This window comes from Alligator mississippiensis, chromosome 2 (genome assembly GCF_030867095.1).
Source record: "Alligator mississippiensis isolate rAllMis1 chromosome 2, rAllMis1, whole genome shotgun sequence".
Classification (NCBI taxonomy): domain Eukaryota; kingdom Metazoa; phylum Chordata; order Crocodylia; family Alligatoridae; genus Alligator; species Alligator mississippiensis.
The window spans coordinates 21,071,613-21,095,448 of record NC_081825.1 but is presented as its reverse complement, the minus strand read 5'-3'; the positions used below and the strand labels follow the sequence as shown (position 1 = coordinate 21,095,448).

At 45.1% G+C, this 23,836-nt stretch overlaps 1 protein-coding gene across 2 annotated transcripts in view; it reads right to left on the bottom strand.

Annotated features, from left to right (window-relative positions):
• The window catches only part of GRK4 (G protein-coupled receptor kinase 4), a 96,056-nt gene that overhangs the window by 30,353 nt on the left and 41,867 nt on the right, over positions 1-23,836 (bottom strand). For both annotated transcript variants that reach the window (XM_014607656.3, XM_059721529.1), the window contains 4 exons: positions 22,933-23,025; positions 21,763-21,826; positions 20,853-20,993; positions 13,194-13,384 (listed from right to left, as the gene is read on the bottom strand). In XM_014607656.3, coding sequence (XP_014463142.2) covers positions 13,194-13,384; positions 20,853-20,993; positions 21,763-21,826; positions 22,933-23,025 — 489 coding nt within the window. The remainder of the gene's footprint in view (positions 1-13,193; positions 13,385-20,852; positions 20,994-21,762; positions 21,827-22,932; positions 23,026-23,836) is intronic.

Genomic DNA, 23,836 nt, shown 5'->3' with positions numbered 1-23,836 from the left:
AGCCAGGGGAGCAGCTGGACAAGCCGCGGCTTCTCCCAGGGCTGCCGGCTGAAGCCGGGGCTCGTCTAGCTGCTCCCCCAGCTGCTCCCATTGGCACTGCCTAGTGCTTGCCTGTACAGTCTATGGCCAAATCTCTCTGAATCCAATTTGGAGAGATTAATGGGTCTCCTGATTTGATTTGGATTCGGCCACCGAATAGGGCCGAATCTCCTCCAGATTGAAATGGCTACCAAAGCTTTGCACAGCCCTACTAAGCAACCCAGCAGCAGAGAGGGATCTCGGAGTCATAGTCGACTCCAAGATGAACATGTCGTCAGTGATGAAGCAATCAGTAAAGTGAACTGCACTCTATCATACAAGTCTAGGGAGGTGATATTCCCCTCTATGTGGCATTGGTCAGGCCGCAGCTGGAGTATGGCATTCAGTTTTGGGTACTGCACTTCAAGAGAGATGTGGAAAACCTCAAGAGGGGTCCAGAGGAGGGCTACTCAGATGGTTCAGGGCCTGCAGGTAAGGTCCTACGAGGAGAGATTGAGGGCCCTGGATCTCTTCAGTCTCCACCAAAAGATGGCTGAGAGGGGATCTAGTGCCATTCTACAGACTAATGCGGGGGGTGGGGACAGCAAGGAATAAGAGGTGCTCTATTTACGAGGGCACCCCTTGGAGTTACTAGAAACAATGGCCACAAACTGACAGACAGCAGATTTAGATTAGACATCAGAAAGAACTTCTTTATGGTAAAGGTTACCAGAATCTGGAATGGGCTTCCAAAGGATACGGAGCTCCCCCCTACTTTTCCTGCCCAGAGCAAGGGGTCAGACTTGCTGATCTACTACTCGATGATCTACTAAGGTTCCTTCTGACCCTAAACATCTATGAAATCTATGACTTTTCTCCCTAAACTGTTACCCAGGCCTCTGCACTTGCACTTTCTATTAACGCAGTATGTGTTCACAGTTCACAAGCAAGTAATTCCCTATCCACTTAGGTCCTATGTTTGTTGCCATACCCAGATCAGTTTTCATGAAGAAAGCATCATAAGTAGAACTTTCCATTTAAAAGCACTAAATACCATATTTACTTGCATACCACACATAACCAAAAGCTGCTGTCAAGTTAGCAGCAGCTGTGACAAAGTTAAAACCTCAGCTTTGGAGCTGCAAGGAGAGGGTGAGTGATCCTGAGAACTAGACAGGCAAAGAGAATTCAGTTATGGTGAGCCCATGCTGTGGCAGGGAAAGTTTTGAGGCAGGGGAGGGGAGGTGGAGGAGGAGGAGGAGGGAACAACTTGCATCTCTTCATTCTGCCTTCCCAAAACAAGATGCAATTCTTATTTGTAGGCATGTGGTAGGTAAGAAAAGACAGGTAATGCTTTAAAAAACTTGACAGAAGGAATCATTTGCACGACAGACTTGAGAAGCCACTTTTATCCAGCCATTAGGGGTTGAAGGGAACTTTCTGTGAAAGGTTAACTCTCATGTCAGGAACAAATTTTAATTTGTATATTATTGTGATCTCGGCACCCATACTCTCCCTGCAGCTTCAAAAAGATTAGCGGGGTTTACACTGCTCTGAGATACTGAACTGTTAGTAACGATAATTCTTCACTAAATACACTGAACTATGTAGAAATATCAAGTCAAATATGATAGACAAGCTAGGATTAATATTCCCCAAGCATTATAAATGTATGGCCAAAGAAATGGGCTGTGGTTATTTTTTGAAGCAGGGGAAGTTGTACTTTTAGAAGTGTGTTTGCCTGGGTTTAGCAAGATCAGTTAAATGATGACTCCCTATAAAAACAAAGAAAAAAATGAATCTAGTCAGAGGGAGGAGTTATATAGCAAGGTACTAACACTAAAGAACTTAAAAGACTAAGAAGGTCAGGGAGATCAAGTCGCGTAGGAAGTGTGGAATCCATTTCAGTTTTAAAAAGAGAGAGAGTTAGTTATTTGAGACGAAAAAAGAGAAAAGGGGAAAAAAAGAGAAAAGAAAAAGACACAGGGACTGTACACATTTTAGGCCAAAACTTTACATTCATTATGAACTGAAATAATCTCCTTGAAACAGAGGCACACAAGTCCTCCATTCCAAACACAACTCTCCACTAAATTAGGACATCTTTCCTGATACTGATTAAAGCCTACCCAAACTTAACCACGATGCCTGCTGCTTAATGGGTTTTACAATTCACTTCTAGCATGTTTTTAGCACTTAGTAGCCCAACACATGCTGGATTTTAAGTCCCATGTGTTGGAATACATGATAAGCTCTAGGCACGGTGATGTGAACTTTGGAGCTATCAATAGTTCACTGGCTAAAACATGCTCTCTCTTTTTCTTCTTGGGCTGTTATCTAAGGCAGAAGCCTTTTCTTTTAGCAATGGCAAGAGCTGCCACTCCTGTTGAAAATGCAGACCCCAAGTCAGTCCAGTGGAACAACCAAGACATCAAAGAATCAGAGAATCACAGACTGACAAGGCACACAGGTTATTTCCTCTAACTCTCCTTTAGGATAAAGTTATCCTGCAGCCTTGACAGCAATTAGGCCTGTGTGAAGTGGCAAGTATTCGATTTGGATTTGGCTGATTCGGAGGGACAGCGATTCGATTCAGCGATTTGAATCACTGTCCTGATTCAATTTGGCCAAATCAGATCCGAAGATTCGGCGCTGCTTCAGAGATTCGACCACAGACTAAACAGGCAGCAGTCCTTGATGCTGGACACAGCTGCCTTCAGCTGGTAAGTCTGTTGTGGTGGGTGGATGGGGGAGGGAAAGGGGGTGGGGAGGGCAGATCAACGCCCCAACAGCGAGTGAGGGATTGGGGCTGGGACAAGCTGCCCAGCCAGGGGTGGGTGTTGGTGGACTCGGGGAAGGGGGTCACGCTACTGGTCTGGAAAGGCATAGGAGTGAGAGTGGGCATGCCCCAGATCTGTATGGGGTGGGCTGGGCCAGGCTGTGCTCTGGGAGGCTAGCCTCAACTGCCCACCATCAGGCCGTCTCTGTGGAACAGGTGGAGCCAGGGTTGCGCTCCAGGCAGCAAGTCCCCACTGCTGGGTTGCACTCTGCAGGGCGGGCAGAGCCAGGGCAACTGGGGCTAGCCTCCCGGAGTGTGGGCCTGGCTCTGCCCACCCTGTGAAGTGCAGCCCAGCAGCAGGGTCTTGCTGCCCGGAGCACAACCCTGCCCAGGGAGGGGGTGAGGCAGCTCATGCTGCTGCATGCAGCCTGTCTGGGAGCTGCTCGTGCGGCGGTTTGTCCGGCAGCTCTTGCTGCTGCTTTCACTGCCAGTCTGGGAGGGATCTGTGCAAAGCGGGCAGGACCAAGGCTGTACCAAGCAAAAGGCAGAAGGTGCTGGGAGCAGGGGCTATGCCCCACACACTGCTAGCCCAGCTGGTGTGGGGCCAGTGCGAGACTGAGCCCCTGTGCTGCCTCTGGACAAGCAGCGCACAGCAGCAGGAGCCAGCTCGGTCTCCCCACACCTCACGAATAAGCAGAGGCTTCACCCTGGCTGGGCAAGTGGCAGCGGGGCATGGGGGGGGGGGGGGAGGAGCATGTGGCCCTTGAAAACGCACTGCAGCCCTGCTCTGCTGCCCACCCCGCCCCGATCCAGAGGCACATATTCCCCCTCCCCCCCCCCCCCATATGCCCTGCCATTGCTCGCCCAGCTAGGGTGAAGCTGCTGCTCATCCGGGAGGTGCAGGGAGGCCAGGCTGGCTCCTGCCACTGAGGACCACTTGTCCAGAGGCAGAGCAGTGGCTCAATCTTGTGCCAGCCCCGCACTGGCTACGCGAGTGGCAGGGGGGCATACCCTCTGCTCCCAGCAGCTTCTGCCTTCCATCCAGGGCCCTGGCCCCACCCCGTGCAGATCCTGGGGCATGTGCCCCTGCCCCATGCCCTCCTGGACTGGTGGCGAGAGCAGCAGCGAGAGCCACTGGACAAACCGTCACACAAGCAGCTCCTAGACTGGTGGCATGAAGTGGTATGAGCCATCCCACCCCCTCCCTGGGCAGCGCTTGCCCCAGGTCGGTTCCCAGCCCGAGACCCAATCCCTCCCTCGCTGCAGGGGCATTGACCTGTGTCCAGAGCCTTCAAGAACTGCTGCCTGTTTAGTCTGTGGCCAAATTTCCAAATCTTCACCGAATCTTTTCTGAATCAATTTGGAGGCTTCCAATTCAATTCAGAACTTTTAATGGGTCTCCCGATTCGATTCAGAAATCTGGCTGCTGAATAGGCCCAAATCTCCTCCGAATCAAATCAGCTACCGAAGCCCTAACAGCAATGCTTCTCTCCTCTCCCTGCTACTTAATGAGGTTTGGTTTTGTTTTAAAGTGAAACAAAACCAATTGTAAAGAAAAGAGAATTAAGCTTAGTTTCACCTCTGGATTCAGGGAATTCTAGCCACAAATAATAAGTGAAGTGTCCTAATTAAGAAATTACATTGGACTAAGACTGTCTTGTTTATTTGCCTCTTCAAACACACACTTCTTGCTCCATATGCAGGCTCCATAAGAACAGCTCAAGTTAAATCATTGCCAGAAATATGTGGATTAGTTACGTTTTTACTGAGTAAACAATTTTAATCATGTCTATTGAGAATCTCTTTCAAAAGGGCTAAATATCCTTACTCAACTCCACTGAAAGTAAATAGGAACTGAAAAGCTCTGAAAAGTCAGGCCTTGGATAATTAGACTAGGTAAATGACTAATTAAGGCTTAGTCTGCAACACAAAGAGTGGTATTCAGTTCCAGTTTTCAAGATCAATTAGGGACCATTTTTAGAGTGACAGACATTGCAGTTCTATTCTGTATTTAGAACAAAGCTGCAATTAACATAGCTGATGGCCTCTAACATACTTTTTCATGTAGCCAAAGGGGATAATATTCAACTCTAGTTGAACTTCTTTCTTGTCCTAAAATGAAGTTCTCTCAAGGCTGGTTTACATTTGTAACAGGTTATTAAAAGTAATCGGCGCAGGTGAGGGAGCTCCGGGAGGAGGTTAGCAGGTTGAGGGGGATCAGGGAGGCGGAGGATGAAATTGACAGTTATTTCCTTTCCCTGCAGGCCCAGGCACCCAAGGAAGAAGCAGCCCGGGGAGTGCCCTCCACAGCAGAGTGGCAGACGGTCACAGCCAGGACCGGAGCAGCTCGCAGCGAACCAGTACCAGCTTCTCCAGTCCGACTGGTGAACAGGTACGAGGCCCTGGTGACCCTGCAGGAGATGGAAGGGGAGGAGGAAACCCTTGGGCAAGAAGAAACGCCATGTTCTTCAAACTCCGAACTGATCAAGAGATCCACGAGGACCCAGAGGAGGAGGCGACGAGTGCTCGTCATAGGCGACTCCATCCTGAGTCTTCAAGAGGAGGTTAGATGAGTATCTAGCTGGGGTCATCTAGACCCAGCACTCTTTCCTGCTTATGCAGGGGGTCGGACTCGATGATCTATTGAGGTCCCTTCTGACCCTAACATCTATGAATCTATGAAACAATGCACTAACTTCTGAAAAAATAAAGGATTTTACTGTTTTTGCTTTGTTTTATCATTATGTTCTTATATTCTTAAACTAGTACATGTACTTGATTTCAATTTAAATCAGTATGGGAATCACCCACAAACAGAGAGTAGTTACAATTGAGACGATTCAAATACACTTCCTAGCTCAGAACTATGATATACCAATGAATTAATGCTCCAGTCCTACTGCACACTGTACATCCTTAATCCACAACACAATTAATTGCAACTGAATCTGTTCAGAATCTGGTGGGGTCAGGCCAATAGTTGTAAAGTGATATGGATACTAAGACAGTAAAATTGTGGATACTAAGACTGAAAAAGCAGGCAAGGTTCTTTGGGTAGATGTGATATCTTTTATTTGACCAATTTATTAGTTGGAAAAAAGAACTTTTTCCCCAACTACTCAGTTGGTCTAATAAAAGATATCATGTCTACCCAAAAGAACCTTGCCTGTCTATGTACTTAGACCAACATGACTACAACCAAAAACCTAGCAACATGTAAGACTGAAAGGGTATTTTATGAAGCTGGGTTCTCAGTATCATTTACTGCATGCAGTAAACATGTTCTGCTTAATTAGGCTACAGCAGGGGTGGGCAACATACAGGGGTGGGCTGTATCTGACCAGCCAACTGATTCTATCTGACCTGCGGCCACGTTTTGGGTAGATCTGTATTATGTTTGTTAAACACTAAACCGGCTGAGAACCGCTACTGTGCACAGCCCCTCTGGCTGCTATGCTTGCCCTTGCCCACCATGGGCAGCAGCACTCTGGCTGCAGTCTGCATCAGCCACTTGAAGCAGCAGGGAGAACAGCGTGTGATCAGGGGCATTGTGTGCAGCAGCCATACACAGCAACGGAAGAGGAGTGAATGCACCCTAGGCTGTTATGTGCACAAAAGGATGGCTCTGACTCTTGCCTGATGCAAAGCAGCCTAGAAACATCCAGCAGGGAGGTGAGTGGCAACCCCACTATCTTCAGCCCCTGTCCACTCCCCTCCCTGAGCCACCCTGAGTGCTGGGGGTCACGGCCAAGCAGCAGGCAGACATAGGCTGCTCTTCCATGGAGCAGCAGCAGGCATGTCGGGGGGAGCATATGTCTCGGGATCGGGGCAGGGCAGGTGGTAAAGCAGGGACTATGGGGGGGCTGCAGCAAGTTTTCAGGCGGCACATGCTCCCCTTATGCCCTGCTGCTGCTTATCCAGATGGGGCAAACCCGCTGCTCATCCGTGAGCCATGGGGAAGCTGGGCTGGCTCCCGTTGCTACGTGTAATTTGTCTGGAGGCAGCACAGGGGCTCAGTCATGCACCAGCCCCATGCTGGCTGGGGTCATGGTGGGCGGGGCATGGAAGGTGCTGGGACCAGGGGCTGCCTTTCATCTGGCATAGCCCCAGCTCTGCCTGCCCAGCGCAGATCCTGGGGCACATGCGCCCACCCCATGCCCTCCTGAATTGGCGGCGGGAGCAGTGATGATAGTCACTGGCAAGCCGCCACACAAGCAGCTCCTGGACCGGCAGCGCGCAGCGACATGAGCTGCTCTACCCCCTCTGTGGCCAGTGCTGCACTCTGCGGGGCAGGCAGAGCCAGGGCTGCGCTCCAAGAGGCTAGCCCCAGCTGCCTGCTGCCGGGCTGCACTCCACAGACCATGTGGAGCAAGGGCTACACTCTGGGTGGCTAGGGCCAGCCACAGCCCAGAGCATAGCCCTGGCTCCACCCGCCCCACAGAGCACAGCCCAGCAGCAACCGGAGAGCAGCCCTGGCTCCACCCGCCCTGCAGAGCACAGACCAGTGGTGCACAGTGGTGCGAGCCGCCGTACCCCCTCCCTGGGCAGTATTTGCCCCAGCCCGGGTCCCAATTCCTCCCTTGCTGTGGGACCATTGATCTGCCCCCCTCATGCCCCTTACCTCCCCGCTCCACAAGACTTACCAGCTGGAGGCAGCTGTGTCCTGTCCAGCGTGGTAAGGACTGCTGCCTGTTTAGTCTATGGCTAAATCTCTGAATCGGCACCGAATCTTTTGTGAATCAATTCAGAGGCTTCTAATTTGATTCAGACCTTTTAATGGGTCTCCGATTCAATTCGGATTTGGAGATTCGGCCGCTGAATGGGTCCAAATCTGCTCTGAATCGAATTGGCTATTGAAGCTTCACACAGCTCTATTGTCCACCCAGGCCTTAAGAGCCTCCAAGGATGGAGATTCCACCACATCTCAAGGTAACCCGTTCCAGTGCTTCACCACCCTCCTAGTGAGAAAGGTTTTCCCTTCCTAGACTTCCCTTGCTGCAACTTGGGACCGCTGCTCCTTGTTCGGTCATCTGCCCCCACTGAGAATAGTTTAGCCCCATCCTCTTTGGAATCACCCTTCAGGGAGTTAAAAGACTGCTAATTAAATCCTCTCCTCAGTTCTCTCTTCTGAGAAACCAAAAAAGCCAAATTCCCTCAGCCTCTCCTCAGAAGTCATGTGCCCCAGCCCCCTAACCATTTTGGCCGCCCACTACTGGACTCTCTCCAACTTGTCTACATCCCTTCTGTAGTAGGGGACCCAAAACTGAACACAGTACTCCAGATGTGGCATCACCAGTAGAGAATAGAGGGGAATAACCACTTCCCTCGATCTGCTGGCAATGCTCCTACTAATGCAGCCCAGTATGCCATTAGCCTTCTTGGCAACAAGGGCACACTGCTGACTCATATTCAGCATATTGTCCACTGTAACCCACAGGTCCTTTTCTGCAGAGCTGCTGCCCAGCCAGTCAGCCCCCAGCCTGTACTGGTGCATGGGACTATTCTGTCCTAAGTGCAGGACTTTGCACTTGTCCTTGTTGAACCTTGTGAGACTTCTTTTGGCCCAATCCTCCAATTTGTCTAGGTCACCATGAATCCTAGTCCTACCCTCCAGCATATCTACTATTCCCCACCCCACATCTTGATGTTATCTGCAAGCTTGCAGAGGGTACAATCCATCCCATCTTCCAGATCATTAATGAAGATATTGATTAAGCCCCAGGACCAACCCCTGGGGCACTCCACTTGATACCGGCTCCCAACTAGACATCAAGCCATTGATCATTACCCGCTGAGGCCAACAATCCAGCCAGCTTTCTATCCACTTTACAATCCATTCATCCAACCAACCCATACTTCCTCAGCTGGCTTGCAAGAATGCTGTGGGAGACCATATCAAATGCCTTGCTAAAGTTAAGGTATATCATGTCCACTGCTTTCCCCACATCCAGAGACAGTCATCTCATCACAGAAGGCAATCAGGTTGGTCAGGCATGACCTGCCCTTGGTGAATCCATGCTGACTGTTCTTGATCACTTTCTTCTTCTCCAAGTGCTTAGAAATGGATTCCCCGAGAACCTGTTCCATAATTTTTCTGGGGACAGAGGTGAGGCTGACTGATCTGTAGTTCCCTGGATCCTCCCTTCTTCCCTTTTTTAAAGATGGCCACTATATTTGCCCTTTTCCAATTATCTGGGACCTCCCCCAATCACCATGAGTTTTCAAAGATAATGGTGAGTGGCTCTGCAGTCACAACAGCCAACTTCCTCAGTGTCCTCAGATGCACTGCAGCTGGCCTCATGGACTTGTACACGTCCAGCTTTTCTAAATAGTCTCTAACCTGTTCTTTACCACCAAGGGCTCCTCACCTTCTCCCCAAACTATGTTACTCAGTACAGTACTCTGGGTGCTGAACTTGCCTTGTCCAGGGTCCTTGCTCTGCTGCTGTCCATTCTTCCTTTTGTCAGGATCCTGAACTTGATTATCTCATGCTTACTGTTGCCCAGGTTGCCATCCAATTCTACATCCCCCCACCAATTCTTCCCCATTTGTGAGCAGTAGGTCAGGAAGAGCATGGCCCCTAGTTGGCCTCTCCAACATCTGCACCAGGAAGTCGTCTCCAGCATTCTCTAAAAACTTCCTAGATTGCCTGTATTGCCCTCTCAGCATGTGTCAGGATGACTGAAGTCCCCAATGAAAACTAGGGCCTGTGATCTGGAAACTTCTGCTAGTTGTCTGAAAAAAGCCTCATCTACCTCACCCTTCTGGTCTGGTGGTCTATTGCAGACACCCACCACAACATCACACTTGTTACTCTCCCCTCTGACCTTAATCCAGAGACTTTCAACAAGCCTATCTCTAGTTTCACTGGAGTTCCAAGTGATCATACAGCTCTTTTACATACAATGCAACTCCTCCTCCTCTTCTTCCTGAACAGTTTATACCCAGCCATGACAGTGCTCCAGTCATGTGAGCTCCCACCACGTCTGTTATTCCAATCATGTCACAGTTACCTGACTGTGCAAGGACTTCCAATTCTTCCCCTGCTTGTTTCCCAGTCTCTGTGAATTTGTGTACAGACATCCAAGGTCACTAGCCGAATGCCCTACTTCCTCAATAAAATGAGGCCTCCCCAGTTGTCCCCTTCTCCTTGTGCTTCATAGATTCATAGATGTTAGGGTCGGAAGGGACCTCAATAGATCATCAAGTCCGACCCCCTGCATAAGCAGGAAAGAGTGCTGGGTCTAGATGACCCCAGCTAGATACTCATCTAACCTCCTCTTGAAGACCCCCAGGGTAGGGGAGAGCACCACCTCCCTTGGGAGCCCGTTCCAGACCTTGGCCACTCGAACTGTGAAGAAGTTCTTCCTAATGTCCAATCTGAATCTGCTCTCTGCTAGCTTGTGGCCATTGTTTCTTGTAACCCCCGGGGGCGCCTTGGTGAATAAATCCTCACCAATTCCCTTCTGTGCCCCCGTGATGAACTTAAAGGCAGCCACAAGGTCGACTTCCTCCAAGTCTCCTGCTTCCCCACTTACCTCAGGGCTTTGGTCTCCAACCCTCAGCGAACCTAGTTTAAATTAGGGTGGTTATTTTCTAATTGTAGCTAATGTGAAGCTGTGTTCAGTTCTGTTGTTCTCCTATCTGTACATGTTATAGTATTCAATATACATGTAATCTTAATATATTATTAGGTTTCAGCTAAGGTTGTATTAGAGTAAGGCAGCAATTATCTTGAATCACCCACAACTGTTTGCACTTATAGTCAATGGTGAAGAATTAACATTTGACTTGGTTTGTGTTTTTGTTCTCCATTCAGAAGTGCTAAGAAGCAAGGAAGCCCAGGTCTGGACAGACAATTACATATTTATATTTTAAAAGAAGTCCAACACCTAGCTAATGAAACTACTATGCAGGAGAAAAAACAGCCTCTCAGGTGAATGAATCTGCATATCTAAAAGGATACAAGATTGCAGTCTGGTAAATATGCATTTTCAGGGGTTAGGAAATTACTGGCATAGTGTGAAGCACCCAGTAGAAATGAAGGGTTGGCATGTTAATGGCCAGACTGCCTAGAGAATATAGCTTTTGCCTTCAGTTTTCCCAAGTAAAAGGGAGTGGCTGAGTCCCCAGCTAAGGAGGCTGGGTAAAAAAGCTAATAAGGAAATGCAGGAGGCCCTGATAGAAAGGGTCAGAGCCAGAGATTGCATTTAGACCCCTGAAATTAGCTAAGGATTGCATTTTTGGATTTAAGGTGTAAGGTAAGAACAAGTCAATGTTTTGGTATTTCCTTTTGTTTGTGTACTCTTATATTTGTCTGTCTCTCAACATATGGTCACTGGTTTGTTATGCTTATTCTGCTTTTTAATAAATATTTTTGTTGTTTGTCTCCTTACTGGTTACCTATGACTTCTGGGCAGGTGATTTCCCAGGATGACCCTCTCCCTGGAGAGGGAGACATATAATTTCTTCCTTCATTACTTAAAAGTGGGAAACCACTTGATGCCAGCAGAGATCACTCACTGTAGCCACAGGGTCCAGCATAAGGGCAGAGGAGCTGAAGTGTGGGATCAAGAGCTCTCTTGAAGCAACCTTAGTCTGCTCCTTGGAGCCAGTGGCAGGACAGTGGGAAGAAACTCAGAGCTCTGGAGGTTGCCCGAGGACGAGTTTGAGACAGAAATATCCACACCAGTAAGGATGCAACTTCCATCTGTCCAGCACAGCACAGCTTCTCGCCAGCTGGAGACTGACCCGACACTTCAGCTGAGGAGTGAGGGCTGGGGAGAAGCAGGACAAAAGCATGGGTGCAGCTCCCACCTTCTTGGCCTCAGTGCAGCTCACCTCTGGCTGGAAGCCACACTCATGCCCCGAGCAGGGAGGTAGGACAAAAAGGTAGTGTTGATGGTGCAGCTCCCAGTTGCCTGGCCCTGGCACAGGCAAATCCTCCTTGCTGGTAACGCGTTGCCAAAGCCACCTGGCCATGCCAGGCTGGAACTGGGTTGTTTCATCCTATAGCTTGAAAAGGTTGCTAGCCTCTGCTCTACAGCTTTATTCAGTCCTCAGTTACAGGCCTCAGATGCAGTTCTAGCCCGCTGGAGGGAGCAGTAGAGCCGAAGATCTGCCAGTCTGATCTCTGCTCCCATCTTAAGGCCATATTAGAAACCTGTACAACTGGTACAATTAGCAGAGCCTAGCGCTTGTTCTATTAGACAAACAGGGTTGCAAATTAGATGCAGCTGCAGAGTTATTCAAGTAAGCTTGGAAAGCAATAGCTGCCAAACTAGTGATACAAATCATCTACTTCCATGAACATATTTCATTCAAAACATTTTAAAATGTTGCTGGCCTCCTGCTTGAATTAAATGGTTTAAGTGCAAGAAATACCCTGGCACAGACAGAGACATTCTATTTATGTCATGTAATGAACTGAGAAAGCTGGATTTGCACTTTGGCTGGCACCAATATCCACAGACAAGTCACTTGACTTCTGTGTCTCTTGCCACCCCCAACATTATATGTATGAAGAAACAAGAAGACCACGACCCCAATATTCTGAAAGTGTATGATAATCATCATATGTTTTTAAATATCTGTTTTGGCCCAAGTTATTGGTTACTTTACATACATTTGAAAAAAAGATAAAAGAGCTGATCCAAAGTGTTCACAAATTAGTTTAGCCTAATGGATTATAACATCTAAAACCTACCACTAGGTTTTAGTGTCTTTACACTGATTACCTACCTATGGAGGTAATCAGTGTAAAGACAGCCATAGACCACAGCAGTAAGGATAAAAGTTACTCTGTGATAGCACATACATCTTGATGGTTCCATTAATTTAAAAAAAAAGAGAGAGAAACTTTCCTTGTAGAAGACATTAGGGTCTGGGATAAGCAGTGCCAGAGACAGACTTGAGAGAGATTTATACAGGGCTACCTTGCCAAGGGGCATTTCTTTACTGTACAGCATTTCTGTGTCCCCCGCTTCCCCCCCAATGAATCAGTAGTTGGAGGGGAGCAAGAGAAGGGCTCTTGTTGAATCCCTGAAGCTTATTGGCCATACACTAGACTAGCTAGAATTCTGCGGGTTTTTTTTTTGTTTTGTTTTTTACAAGCCCAATATATGATTGATTTTTTTTCAAATTACATGGACTTTTGAATGGAACTTTATTTTACAGAAAAAGACTATAAAAGCATTAAGGACACAAAGTAAATCAACTTACTTTAAAGCAAGAGGTATTTACCCATGTTGATCTAAAGTCAGGCAGAAGGCAAGCCTGGGGGGCATCTTAGAAACTAATTGGTTGCCCTTATTTTAAAGCAAGAATCCTGATATTCATTCTACAAAATAATATGCTGAGTAGACAAGCAAGTTTTACTATTGCAGCTAACACTTACCTGTAAACAATTCTTTCTCTCTGCAAGTCCTCCAGGCCACAGCATAGCTCTGCAGCATAAAAAACAGCTCTTTTTTCATCAAAGCCAAGATCTCCCATGTTGTATATATGAAACTTCAAATCTCCTCCATTCATAATGGTTAATACTAAACATAGAGCATCCTTAGTCTCATAGGTGTAGCATAAACTAACCTGAAGACAGAAAAATATTTTCTATTTAATTCATGAACCCCAAATTTATTTTTTTCATCTTTCTAAGTTAGTCAGTATGTAAATCATATTTGTAAATAGCCAAATAGGCAATACATAAATTCTGCTAGTATTATTTTGGGCAACCAGTCACTTTCATTTTTAGAGAATTGGGGATACCCCAACTAACTACAACATCTTTAGCTTTGGCATTATAGATTCCAAACCATTTTTTAGTCTGGACAGAAAAGATACAGGATAATTTGACTTATGTCCAAGGAATCACCATCTCTTATTGGTGGTACCTCAGCTGTCAGTCCACATGAATAATGAAAACAACATGTATTTATACCATCTTTTATAGTCATTCTACAAAACAGTGATATTACCTATTTCTAAGTCTGCACGCAAGAGTTATTTTCTACCAGGAGAAATCATCCATCGTTAGAAATGATTCCAGGAGAGGAAGCAGTACATTCTACTCAGCCTGCAACTGCCCTCTCTCCCGTGCTCTTCATGCCTTTCTAAAACTAGGGTGATCCTGGTCTGGGGAAAGTCCAGTTTCCAGTTTGGCCTGGTCCAGAGTAAGAAGCAGACAGGAGGTTTGCAACACCACTCCCTCTGTTTGGTTCCAAATGTCTGGGAGCCAAGCAGACTATGCAGCAGGGCATAGCCTCCTGCCCACTTTTCACTCCAGGTTCTCAGATGTTCAAGGAGCTGATAGGGAGCAGCTTGTGGCTGCTCCTTCTCTCCTGGTCTACAGGAGGGGTCACAGCAGCTACTCCCCTCCCCTGCACCTTCTCCAGGTCAGGGTGACCCCAGTATATGGAAGGCACAGGAGCCTTTTCCTACAGCTCTTCCCCTCTGCTAATCTCTGGAAAGAATTAAGCCACTGGGAAAGTGTACAAGCATTCACTCTCCAGGAGTGACTTTAACTGATTGGAGGTGGGTTATTTTTCTCCTGGGACTGACATTTTTTCTCTGGGAGCAAAAGCTGGAATGTCTGTACACTCGTGGTGTCTATCAGGAGAATTATAATTCTCCCAGTAGAAATGTAAAGTCTGTACATGGCCCAAATAAGACTTTGAGAAACCCAGAGAGGCTACACAGGAATCAGCTGTAGCCCAAATTATGTAACTCAGAATACTCAGCTTCTAGACCCTTACTATAGCCACTAGATGATTTTTTTTTCTTGGTTACAGCACCTATTAGTAGTAAAATAAAGATATGTATTAAAACCAAGTATCACTTCTTGCACTGTTTGGCAAACAAAGTGAAAAAAGTGACTTTACAGTGCCAAAATTTTGTATAGTAACTTGTATTAAAAATAAACAAACCTAAAAGTATTTAATTGAATTCAAACAAACCTAGCCCGTAAAACATCAGGCAATGACAAAGAGAGGGAATAATGAATAACATAAAACCCTCATTCATACAGCCAATTAAAAGATGAGACTGACATTAGGATTCACAAGAGGAAAATAAGTGCATTTGTCCTGTATAAGAAATTTACTTAATGATATGAACTAGAGAAGCCATTTCTCCTGGCCAAACTGAAAAAGGAAGTCAAATATCAGTGTAAGATGGCATGAAGACACTGAACGTTGGCTAGAGACATGTACTCACCCCTTTAGATGAGTTCTTGGCTCTTGTTTTTACACAAGTTAATTGACTTGGCTCAAACAACCTAACACTGTGTCATCTATATATTTCACATTTGGCCTAAAAAGGAAAACACTTGCTCTGTGTGTTAACACATGCTGTGCATGTTAACCTAGAGCCCGGCATTTATTAAGATGTTAAATCAGATTAACAGGCAGCCTATTTTAAGACTGAAACTGAGTTGTATAAAGGACTAATCTGAGCATAGCATATACTGAAGCCAGGCTACGGTGAATAGTGGTTCTCAACCTTATTAGACTCCAGGCACCCTTTATTAGATATGAAGTACCCCTTGGAAAATTCTTGCTCTTAGCTTGCTTCTTTTTTTCTTTGACTATGGAAAAAATAATAAAGCAATTCTGTTGCAAATAACTTGGAAAGACCACAGCAGGTCAGAATGCTTTGGACACTAAGGATTCTTATTTCAAACCTCAGGGATTTTCTTACAAAATGTGTCTGGATGCTTGCACATCTAGCAGTGCTAATACTAAGCAGCACCCTACAACACTCTTAAAAGCATCTTGTAGCACCCCAGGGTGCCAAGGCAGTCAAGGTTGAGCATTGCTGCTTTAGAATATTAAAAAGGCAGGGCACGCTGGCACTTTATAGACTAACTCTTTCAGACAGACATAAGCTTTTCACAGCTAAAGTCCAACAGCCTACTTTTGCCTAACATCAGATTAACACAGCTAACTAACTCTTCTCTAGAGTATTAAAAATACAGAAGAAAGGTCTCTGTGGTAAGATATTTTATTGAACCAGCTGTTAATGACCCTTTTCCATTCAAATGGTCTTAGAATCATAGAAAATTAGGGTTGGAAGGGACCTCAGGAGATTATCTAGTCCAACCCCCTGCTCAAAGCAGGACCATCCCTACCTAGATCATCCCAGCCAAGGCTTTGTCTAGCTGGATCTTAAAAAACTCCAAGGATGGAGAGTCCACAATCTCTAAAGATAACCTGTTCCAGTGCTTTAATACCCTCTTTGTGAGACAATTCTTCCTAATATCTAACCTAAACTTCTCTTGTTGCAACTTGAGACCATTGCTCCTTGTTCTATCATCTGCCACCACTGAGAACAGTCTAGCTCCATCCTCTTTTGAATCCCACTTCAGATAGTTGAGGGCTACTATTAAATCTCCTCTCAGTCTTCTCTTCTCTAGACTAAATAGGCCCAGATTCCTCACCCTCTCCTCATAAACCATGTGTCTCAGCCCCCTAACCATTTTTGTTGCCCTGTGCTGGACTATCTCCATTTTGTCCAAATCCTTTCTGTAGTGGGGGGCCCAAAACTGAACACAATACTCCAGATGTGGCATCACCGGTGTTCAATAGAAGGGAATAACCACCTCCCTTGCCCTGCTGGCAACACTCCTACCAGTGCAGCCCAGTATGCCATTAGCCTTCTTGGCAAAAAGGGCACACTGTTGGCTCATATTCAGCTTCTTGTCCACTAACACCCAGGTCCTTTTCTGCAGAGCTGCTGCCCAGCCAGACAGCCCTAAATCTGTACCAATGCATGGGATTATTCTGTCCTAAGTGCAGGACTTTGCAGTTGTCCTTGTTGAACTTCATGAGGCTCCTTTTGGCCCAATCCTCCAATTTGTCCAAGTCACTCTGAATCCTTGTCATACTCTCCAGAGTATCTACTTCTCCCCCCAGCTTGGTGTCATCTGCAAACTTGATGGATGCCTCTATGCCATCTTCCAGGTCAATGATGAAAACATTAAACAAAACCTGCCCCAGGACCAACCCCTGGGGCACTCCACTTGATACCAGCTGTCAACTAGACATCAAGTCATTGACTACTATCCTGAGCCCAATGCTCCAGCCAGTTTTCTATCCACCTTACAGACCACTCATCCAGTCCATTCTTCCTTAGATTGCTTGTGAAAAAATGTTGTGGGAGACAGTATCAAAAGCCTTGCTAAAATCTACTAAAACTTGTTAAAAACATTCACTGGTCTCCCCACGTCCACAAAGCCAGTCATCTCATCACAGAAGGCAATGAGATTGATCAGGCATGACTTGCTCCTGGCAAATCTATGCCGACTGTTCCTAATTACCTTCTCCTTCAAGTGCTTAGAAATGGATTCCTTGCTCCATGGTTTTTCCAGGGACTGAGGTGAAGGTAACTGGTCTGTAGTTCCCTGGTTTCTCCTTTCTCCCTTTCTTAAATATGGGCACTATGTTGCCCTTTGCAAATCATCTGAGACCTCTCCTGATAGTCATGAGTTTTCCAAGATGATGGCCAGCAGCTCTGCAATCACATCAACCAAACTCCCTCAGCACCCTTGGATGCATCCCATCTGACCCCATGGACTTGTACACATCCAGCTTTTCTAAATAGTCCCTATCCTGTTCTTTCACCACTGTTGGCTGCTCACCTCCCTCCTAAACTGTGCTGCCCGGTGCAGTAGTCTAGGAGTTGACCTTGCCTGTGAACACTAAGGTAAAATAGGCATTGAGCACTTTAGCCTTTTCTGCATCCTCTGTCATTAGGTTGCCCCCCATTCAGTAAGGGACCCATGCTTTCCCTGATCCTCCTCTAGTTACTGACTACATACTGACTCCCAATTATACTGATGGTCTAATAAAAGATATTGCCCCTGTGCCTTCTCCAACCCCCCCCGCAAAAAAAAAAAACCCAACAACTTGCTCATTATCCCCTGGACCATGACCACTTTCCTACCCAACTGCAAAAATAGAGACAGGTTTAAAAACAGGTTTTTCTCCTTGAAGCAACAATTTTTTAAAATAATCAAAATGACTTATCCATGTTAGCCTGTACACATGCTGTACAATATGGCAATATCAACATATTTTGGGAGGAACTCTGAGCACTTATTCCCTCAACGTGTGACAAGGCAAAAGATTTCTCACAATTCTGAAATGTCGTCCTACACAGACACTAGGCAGTAAGAGCACTGGCTAGCTCAGTTATAAGTAGCAGGGTTGGAGTGTTATTGTAGCTGTGATGGTGCAGGAGGCACGCGAAAAATCAAGGGTTTTTTGGTGATATCTTTTATTTGACTGACTGCATAGTTAGGTGATATGTTAGGCAAGCTTTCAAGCACAAGAAAAAACATTGCTTCCCAGTTAAGGTGTCAGGTCAATCTGCCTGTGCAATCAAAGGACTGGGTTAGAATGAAGTTTCAACCTAACCAAGTTTCAGTCCTAGTTATAAACAGACTTGAAACAAGATATATTCACACAGTTAAAACCAATAATACTATATGGACATAGTCATGGTACAGTTTCACATCTATAAATATGACAGGTCTTTACATTTCTCTGCCATACCAGCTAGACAACTACAACTCTCAAGTGACCTAGAAATCTGACCTACCCTCTAATTCTTCAAGATACAAACCCTATGTTTGAGAAATAATGAAACTTCTTTAGATAAAGGCAGACAGAAAGTGACCACTTCATCAATTTTTCATCAGATCCTATATTGATAAATTCTGTAATGCACAAATTAGTCTTGAAAGTTAATTGGCTTTTGTTTTACAAAGAGCAATGCATTTAGCTTTTATGAGGTAATGCTCACTAGTGTGAACTAATAGGGATAAGGATTGGCCACAGGATCAGAAGGGTTTGTACCTCTTATGTATTTTAAGACTAGAAGGGACTATTATTACCAGGGATCCTGATCTTCCCTGATAAGAAAAAATAAAATAAAATAAATCACAAATTCTCTACTAAACCCCCCATATCTGTGATTAAAATGAAAGGCCCCTCACTCCCCTGTACAGCCCCCACGGCTCTATTGGTGCCCCTCACTCCTCCCCCACAGCCTCCTGGCCCTGCTCATGCCCCTCACTACTACCCATAGCCCCCCAGCCTTGCTGGTGCCCCTCGCTCCTCCCTGACAGCCCCCAACCCTGCTCATGCCCCTCACTCTCCTCCACAGGCCCATGGCCATGTTGGTACCCCTCAATCCCTCCCATAGCCCCCTGCTGTCTCCCCAGCCCTGCCAGAGGAGGCCCCCAGCCGCTGCATGTACTCCCAGGGAGGGAAGGGGGAACCCGCATCCTTCACATTTGTGTATGGGGTGGGCACGGGCTGCCTGCTGCAGGTTCAGGCAGCCCAGCAAGTGTGACCCAGTGCTGCAGGGAACAGCGGGACCATGCAGGGATCCCGTTGCCACTGCAAGGTTTGCACTGCCCTGGCAACGTGTCCCCTGCCCACACGGCAGCAGTGGCGCAGTGTTGTGCCCCTCACTGCTGCCATGCACACAGGGGACTTATTGCCAGGGCAGTGTGGAGCTTGCAGTGGGAAGGAGCTGCTCTCTGCAGCCTTGCTGTGCCAGGTCACACCTGCTGGGCTGCGGAGGCCCCAGGAAAGGGCAGCAGGGTAGGGAGCCCAAGCCCAAAGCAGGCAGTTGTGCCTGCCCCATGCACAGATCTGAGGGGTACAACTCCCCCTGCCCCCCAGGAGCATGCACAGTGCCAGGAAGCTGGCCCCACTTCCCTGCCCCCTGGACAAGCTGTCCGCGGCTCTGTCCCACTCCCTGCCAGGGTGCTGCAGCCACGCAGTGTGGCCCTGGGCCCCAAACCCCACCCACAGCCTGGCTGAGTCTCAGCCCCAGCCTCAGCCCTGCCCAACTCCCTACCTGTGGGGGCCTCAATCCCCTCCCCTGTACTTACCTGCAGGAGCTGCTCTCCAGGCTGCCTGGTAGCCATGTACACGTACACACACGGTGCCCCCTGCCTGACTGTCCTCCTGCCGCTTCCCCCCAGCCTATTGCAGGCTGGAATTCAACTGGCCTGCACAGAGCTCTTTGCAAAACTGCAAAATTTGTGGGTTTCTCCAATAAAATGAGAAATCTGCATTTTCCTCCAGTAAAAAGGTAAAATCCTCAGTTTTCTGTTTTTTTCCATGGGAAACGGAAAACCCAGATCCCTGGTTATTACATAGTCTGTCCCATGTGAAAGAGGCCATAGCATTTCACTAAACAGTTCCTATAATCAAGCCTAGAAATACAGGTTAAACAAGAACTTATCCTATAGGAAGGTATTCTGTCTTGATTTAAAGAGACTTTGGGAATGAAAAATCCCTTATGTGCCTTGCTATATTGTTCCATTAATAATTAGCCTCACAAAAATTAGTTTATTTCTAGTCTGAAATTGCTTAGCTTCAATTTCCATCCATAGCTTTTGTCTGCTAAAGGACCTTATCTGAAAGTTTTCTCAGTTAAGGTGCTTAAAAAGCATGATTAAAGTTAACTCTAAGATACTTCTTTTGGATAAATTAAATAGATTGAGCTTCTTTCTCTTGGTGCAAGCCATGTTTTCCAAACTTCAAATAATTTTTTCTTCATTTCACATTTAATTTTAAACAGACTATTTTTAGAAAGAAAAGTATATTTAAATTTGATTTTTTAAACCTCTGTTTATCCACCTTAATTATTGAAATGCTTTCTAGGTTAGTACCAACACCTTTAAAAGGATTTGGACACATTTGAAAAAGTTCATTGTGACCGCAGTAAAATACTTTTTTTTCCGCAACAGGTGAAAATCTGACAGAAGTTTTATATACATAAATAAAATAAGACATGTTGCCTGTGGACCATGAAATACTTGACAGTCTACTAAATGGGTGCATTTCAGATACAGGGGACACTTACAGATTGTATTATACACTCCAGATTTATAACAGTCTGAAAATCATGTATGTGAAAAGTTTTCACAGTTGAAAGGATCTTTACAAAAAAGGGCTGCAGTAATGCCTCTAGAAAAATAGGAATAAAGGCAAAAATGATAAACATATATACATATTTCACAAGGCCAAAAATAGATACTTACTACAAATCTACTATTCACTTTTTCTAAAATTCTTTTTTCATTTAAAGCCATTGATTCTCCTTTTCTCTTCTTTATTCTTTTCTTTTCTAGCTTTTTACAAGCGTACATTTTTCCTGTTGCCCGCACTTGACAGGCACATACCTAACAGAAAGGAAAAAGAGGTCTCAGAATGAACAAAAACTTAAGTTTATAGTTCCACCCCCTTAAATGCTCTCAGGACAAACAAAACACAGCGGAGCTAATTAAAACTCTTCCCTGGACAGAGAGTGAAAGAGACAGCATGCATGAAAACGCTGTGGGGGGAGGGGAGAGCGTAATAAAAATTAAGGATAAAAATTGTTTCAGAGGAATACACTGTCTTTTATCCCAAATTTGTGTTTGAAGGTAAAATATTATACACACATACACACACCCACCCACCCCTCATTGGAGTGAATAAGTCAGATTAAAATTCATATCCAATGCAAGTAGATAAAAGACCCTATTCATGATGTCAATAATTCTGTCCTTTTACATAACAATATTATTAAAAATACATAGAAAACATACAATAATGAAAGAATGAAAACAATAAGTTGAACGAAATAAATCTGAAATTGGCCACATTGAACTATTATGGTACTAAACAAGAACTGAATTACATTCTCACTCCAGAAGAAGCATTAAATGGAAGACTGCAATGCTTTTTTAATAATTCAGTGATAGATTTTTTTTTTTATTCTGGTGCAGAACTTTATTATCAACATGTAGGATACTAATAATAATGTTTAGAGTATCAATCTTTTTAGTTTGGATCAACTGTAATTAATTCAAGTCCATCACTTATTCACTGAATTAGGAGTAACAAGTTACTTTTTCCCCATATTCCCTTTAAGAAATGTCTAACAAACAGAGATCTCACAATACTCACCTCTCCAAATCCACCTTTGCCTAGTACTCGGTAATGCCTAAACGTGTGCTTGGTTACTGGTTGCCTAATTGACAAAAAGAAACAATTAGTCTCTAATTTCCTGTTACATTATTTGTTTTTCTTTCACAATCCTGTTTGTCTCTATCTATTCCCTCCTATCATGTAACTGGCACCCAACTGATTGGTAAATTGGAACAGAACCAAGTGCCATATAAACAGTGTGCTTCTGCTCATGGACCCAGGATCCCTCTTATGGTCAGGAGGGTGTTCTCTGAAGCAGAACCAAAGTTTTGTGATCTTTTTCACTGGTGCAATTCACAGTTTGAGAATGGATTTCCAAGTATTTCAGCATAAGATTTTCTGAGGAGTACACAGCACTGATTCAGCTTTGCTCCCAATGAAGCTAACAAGATGTTAGCTTTATTTGCCAGGAGATTTTGTGTTTCAAAGGAAGGTGTTTGGTCTACTGGTCTGCCCAAATTTCTAAGTTCTCCTCCTGGCCCTGCCATTAACTCAGCTCAAACCAAGTTTTTCAATGTTAAATTCATATCTAGACACCTGGAAGCTTAAATGAGTTGGCCTCATTTCTAAAACTTTTGCAGAGCTATCAACTGACACTGACTGATGAAACTGAATGATGATAGCACTTAAAAATAATCAGGCTATTTATTTATTTGCTTAAATATAGAGATTGAGAAACCTAAAAATAAGCTCCCATGTTTTTGTTTTGTTAATCTTGATCCCTACAATTATACAAGCCACTTGAATTGCACTGCAGTTAACCTTACTGTAAAACTGGCTAAATGCAAAAAGCCTGATTAATGTAATTGTCAGTGACGTGGTAGTACCAAGAAATGCCAATTAGTATCAGGACCCTATATATGCTAGAAAGTATACAAGTGTACAGAAAAGATTTTTAAGTTTTCAGTAGTTAAATGTAAAGTGAGATCATGAGATATTATTAATTAAGTATTAATACCACATGATCCCAAGCCCCACTAGGGCCCACTTGCCTGTACCATCCACCCAATCCATCTCGTTTTTCAGACTGTGCACTTCTCAGGCAGGGACTGTCATTTACTAAGTTTTGTAAAAAGACTTAGTACAACAGGACTCCTCTTTGCTTTCTGACACTGCTGCAATATATAAATGTTAACTATAACAACTTACCTTTCTAACCATTTCCATTGTAAAAACCGTGAGAAGTGTATGCTTTCTTGATAAGCCTCAAATGGTCTTCCACTTAAATAATCATGAACAACTCTGAAATAATAAGTCCATTTAAAAATAGGAAAAGGTACATCATCATCATTGTATTCCACAGTGGCTTTACCAAGGTTGTACTGTTTGTACCCATGGCAAACGTAGCAATGTCTAAATCACTCCAAGGAACTAATGAAAAAGTGGAGCTATACCATTGGTCAACCACCTGTGACTGTGGCACAGAGCCTCAGACTATGCAATACCTGTGGCAATGCCCAGTGCTCAAAGGCATATTTGCAACGAAAGTTCTTGCAAAATACAATAAACAAGCACAAGCATGCGTAACACATGGTCAAACATGGTGTAGAGACACAAGAAGACAATGCCCGTGTTTGCCTCAGACAAGAGATAAGTTTGCAGAATGGCACTGAGAAATATACCTGATGATGCACTAATGAGTAAAGAAGTAAGAGCTCTAGTTATTTTAACAGGAAAGGAATTTGTTCTCTAAATACCCAAGAATTATTTTCAAAATGAACCATCAGAACAGCTGATTTTAAAGGGTTAGGGGTAAAGGCCAGGGGAAAGATGAGATTTTTCTCCTAGAATAATTTAGGGTATGGAAGCAAGGGTGAAGGATCTCTCCTCCATTCCTGCCTTCCAGTTTCTAGACACAAGGTCAGGGTACCAAGTGTGGAGACACATTAACAAGCTGCTCAGAAGTGCTTCTAACTTCTTCAAGGCATGTCTGATAAAAACAGGATGCTATTATCCACTGACTTTTCACAAATAGACTGCACTGAATGACAACAACTATTTTAGAGCTTCTGGTCATCAACTGCATGTTAAAGGGCTGCACTTTGGCTAGATC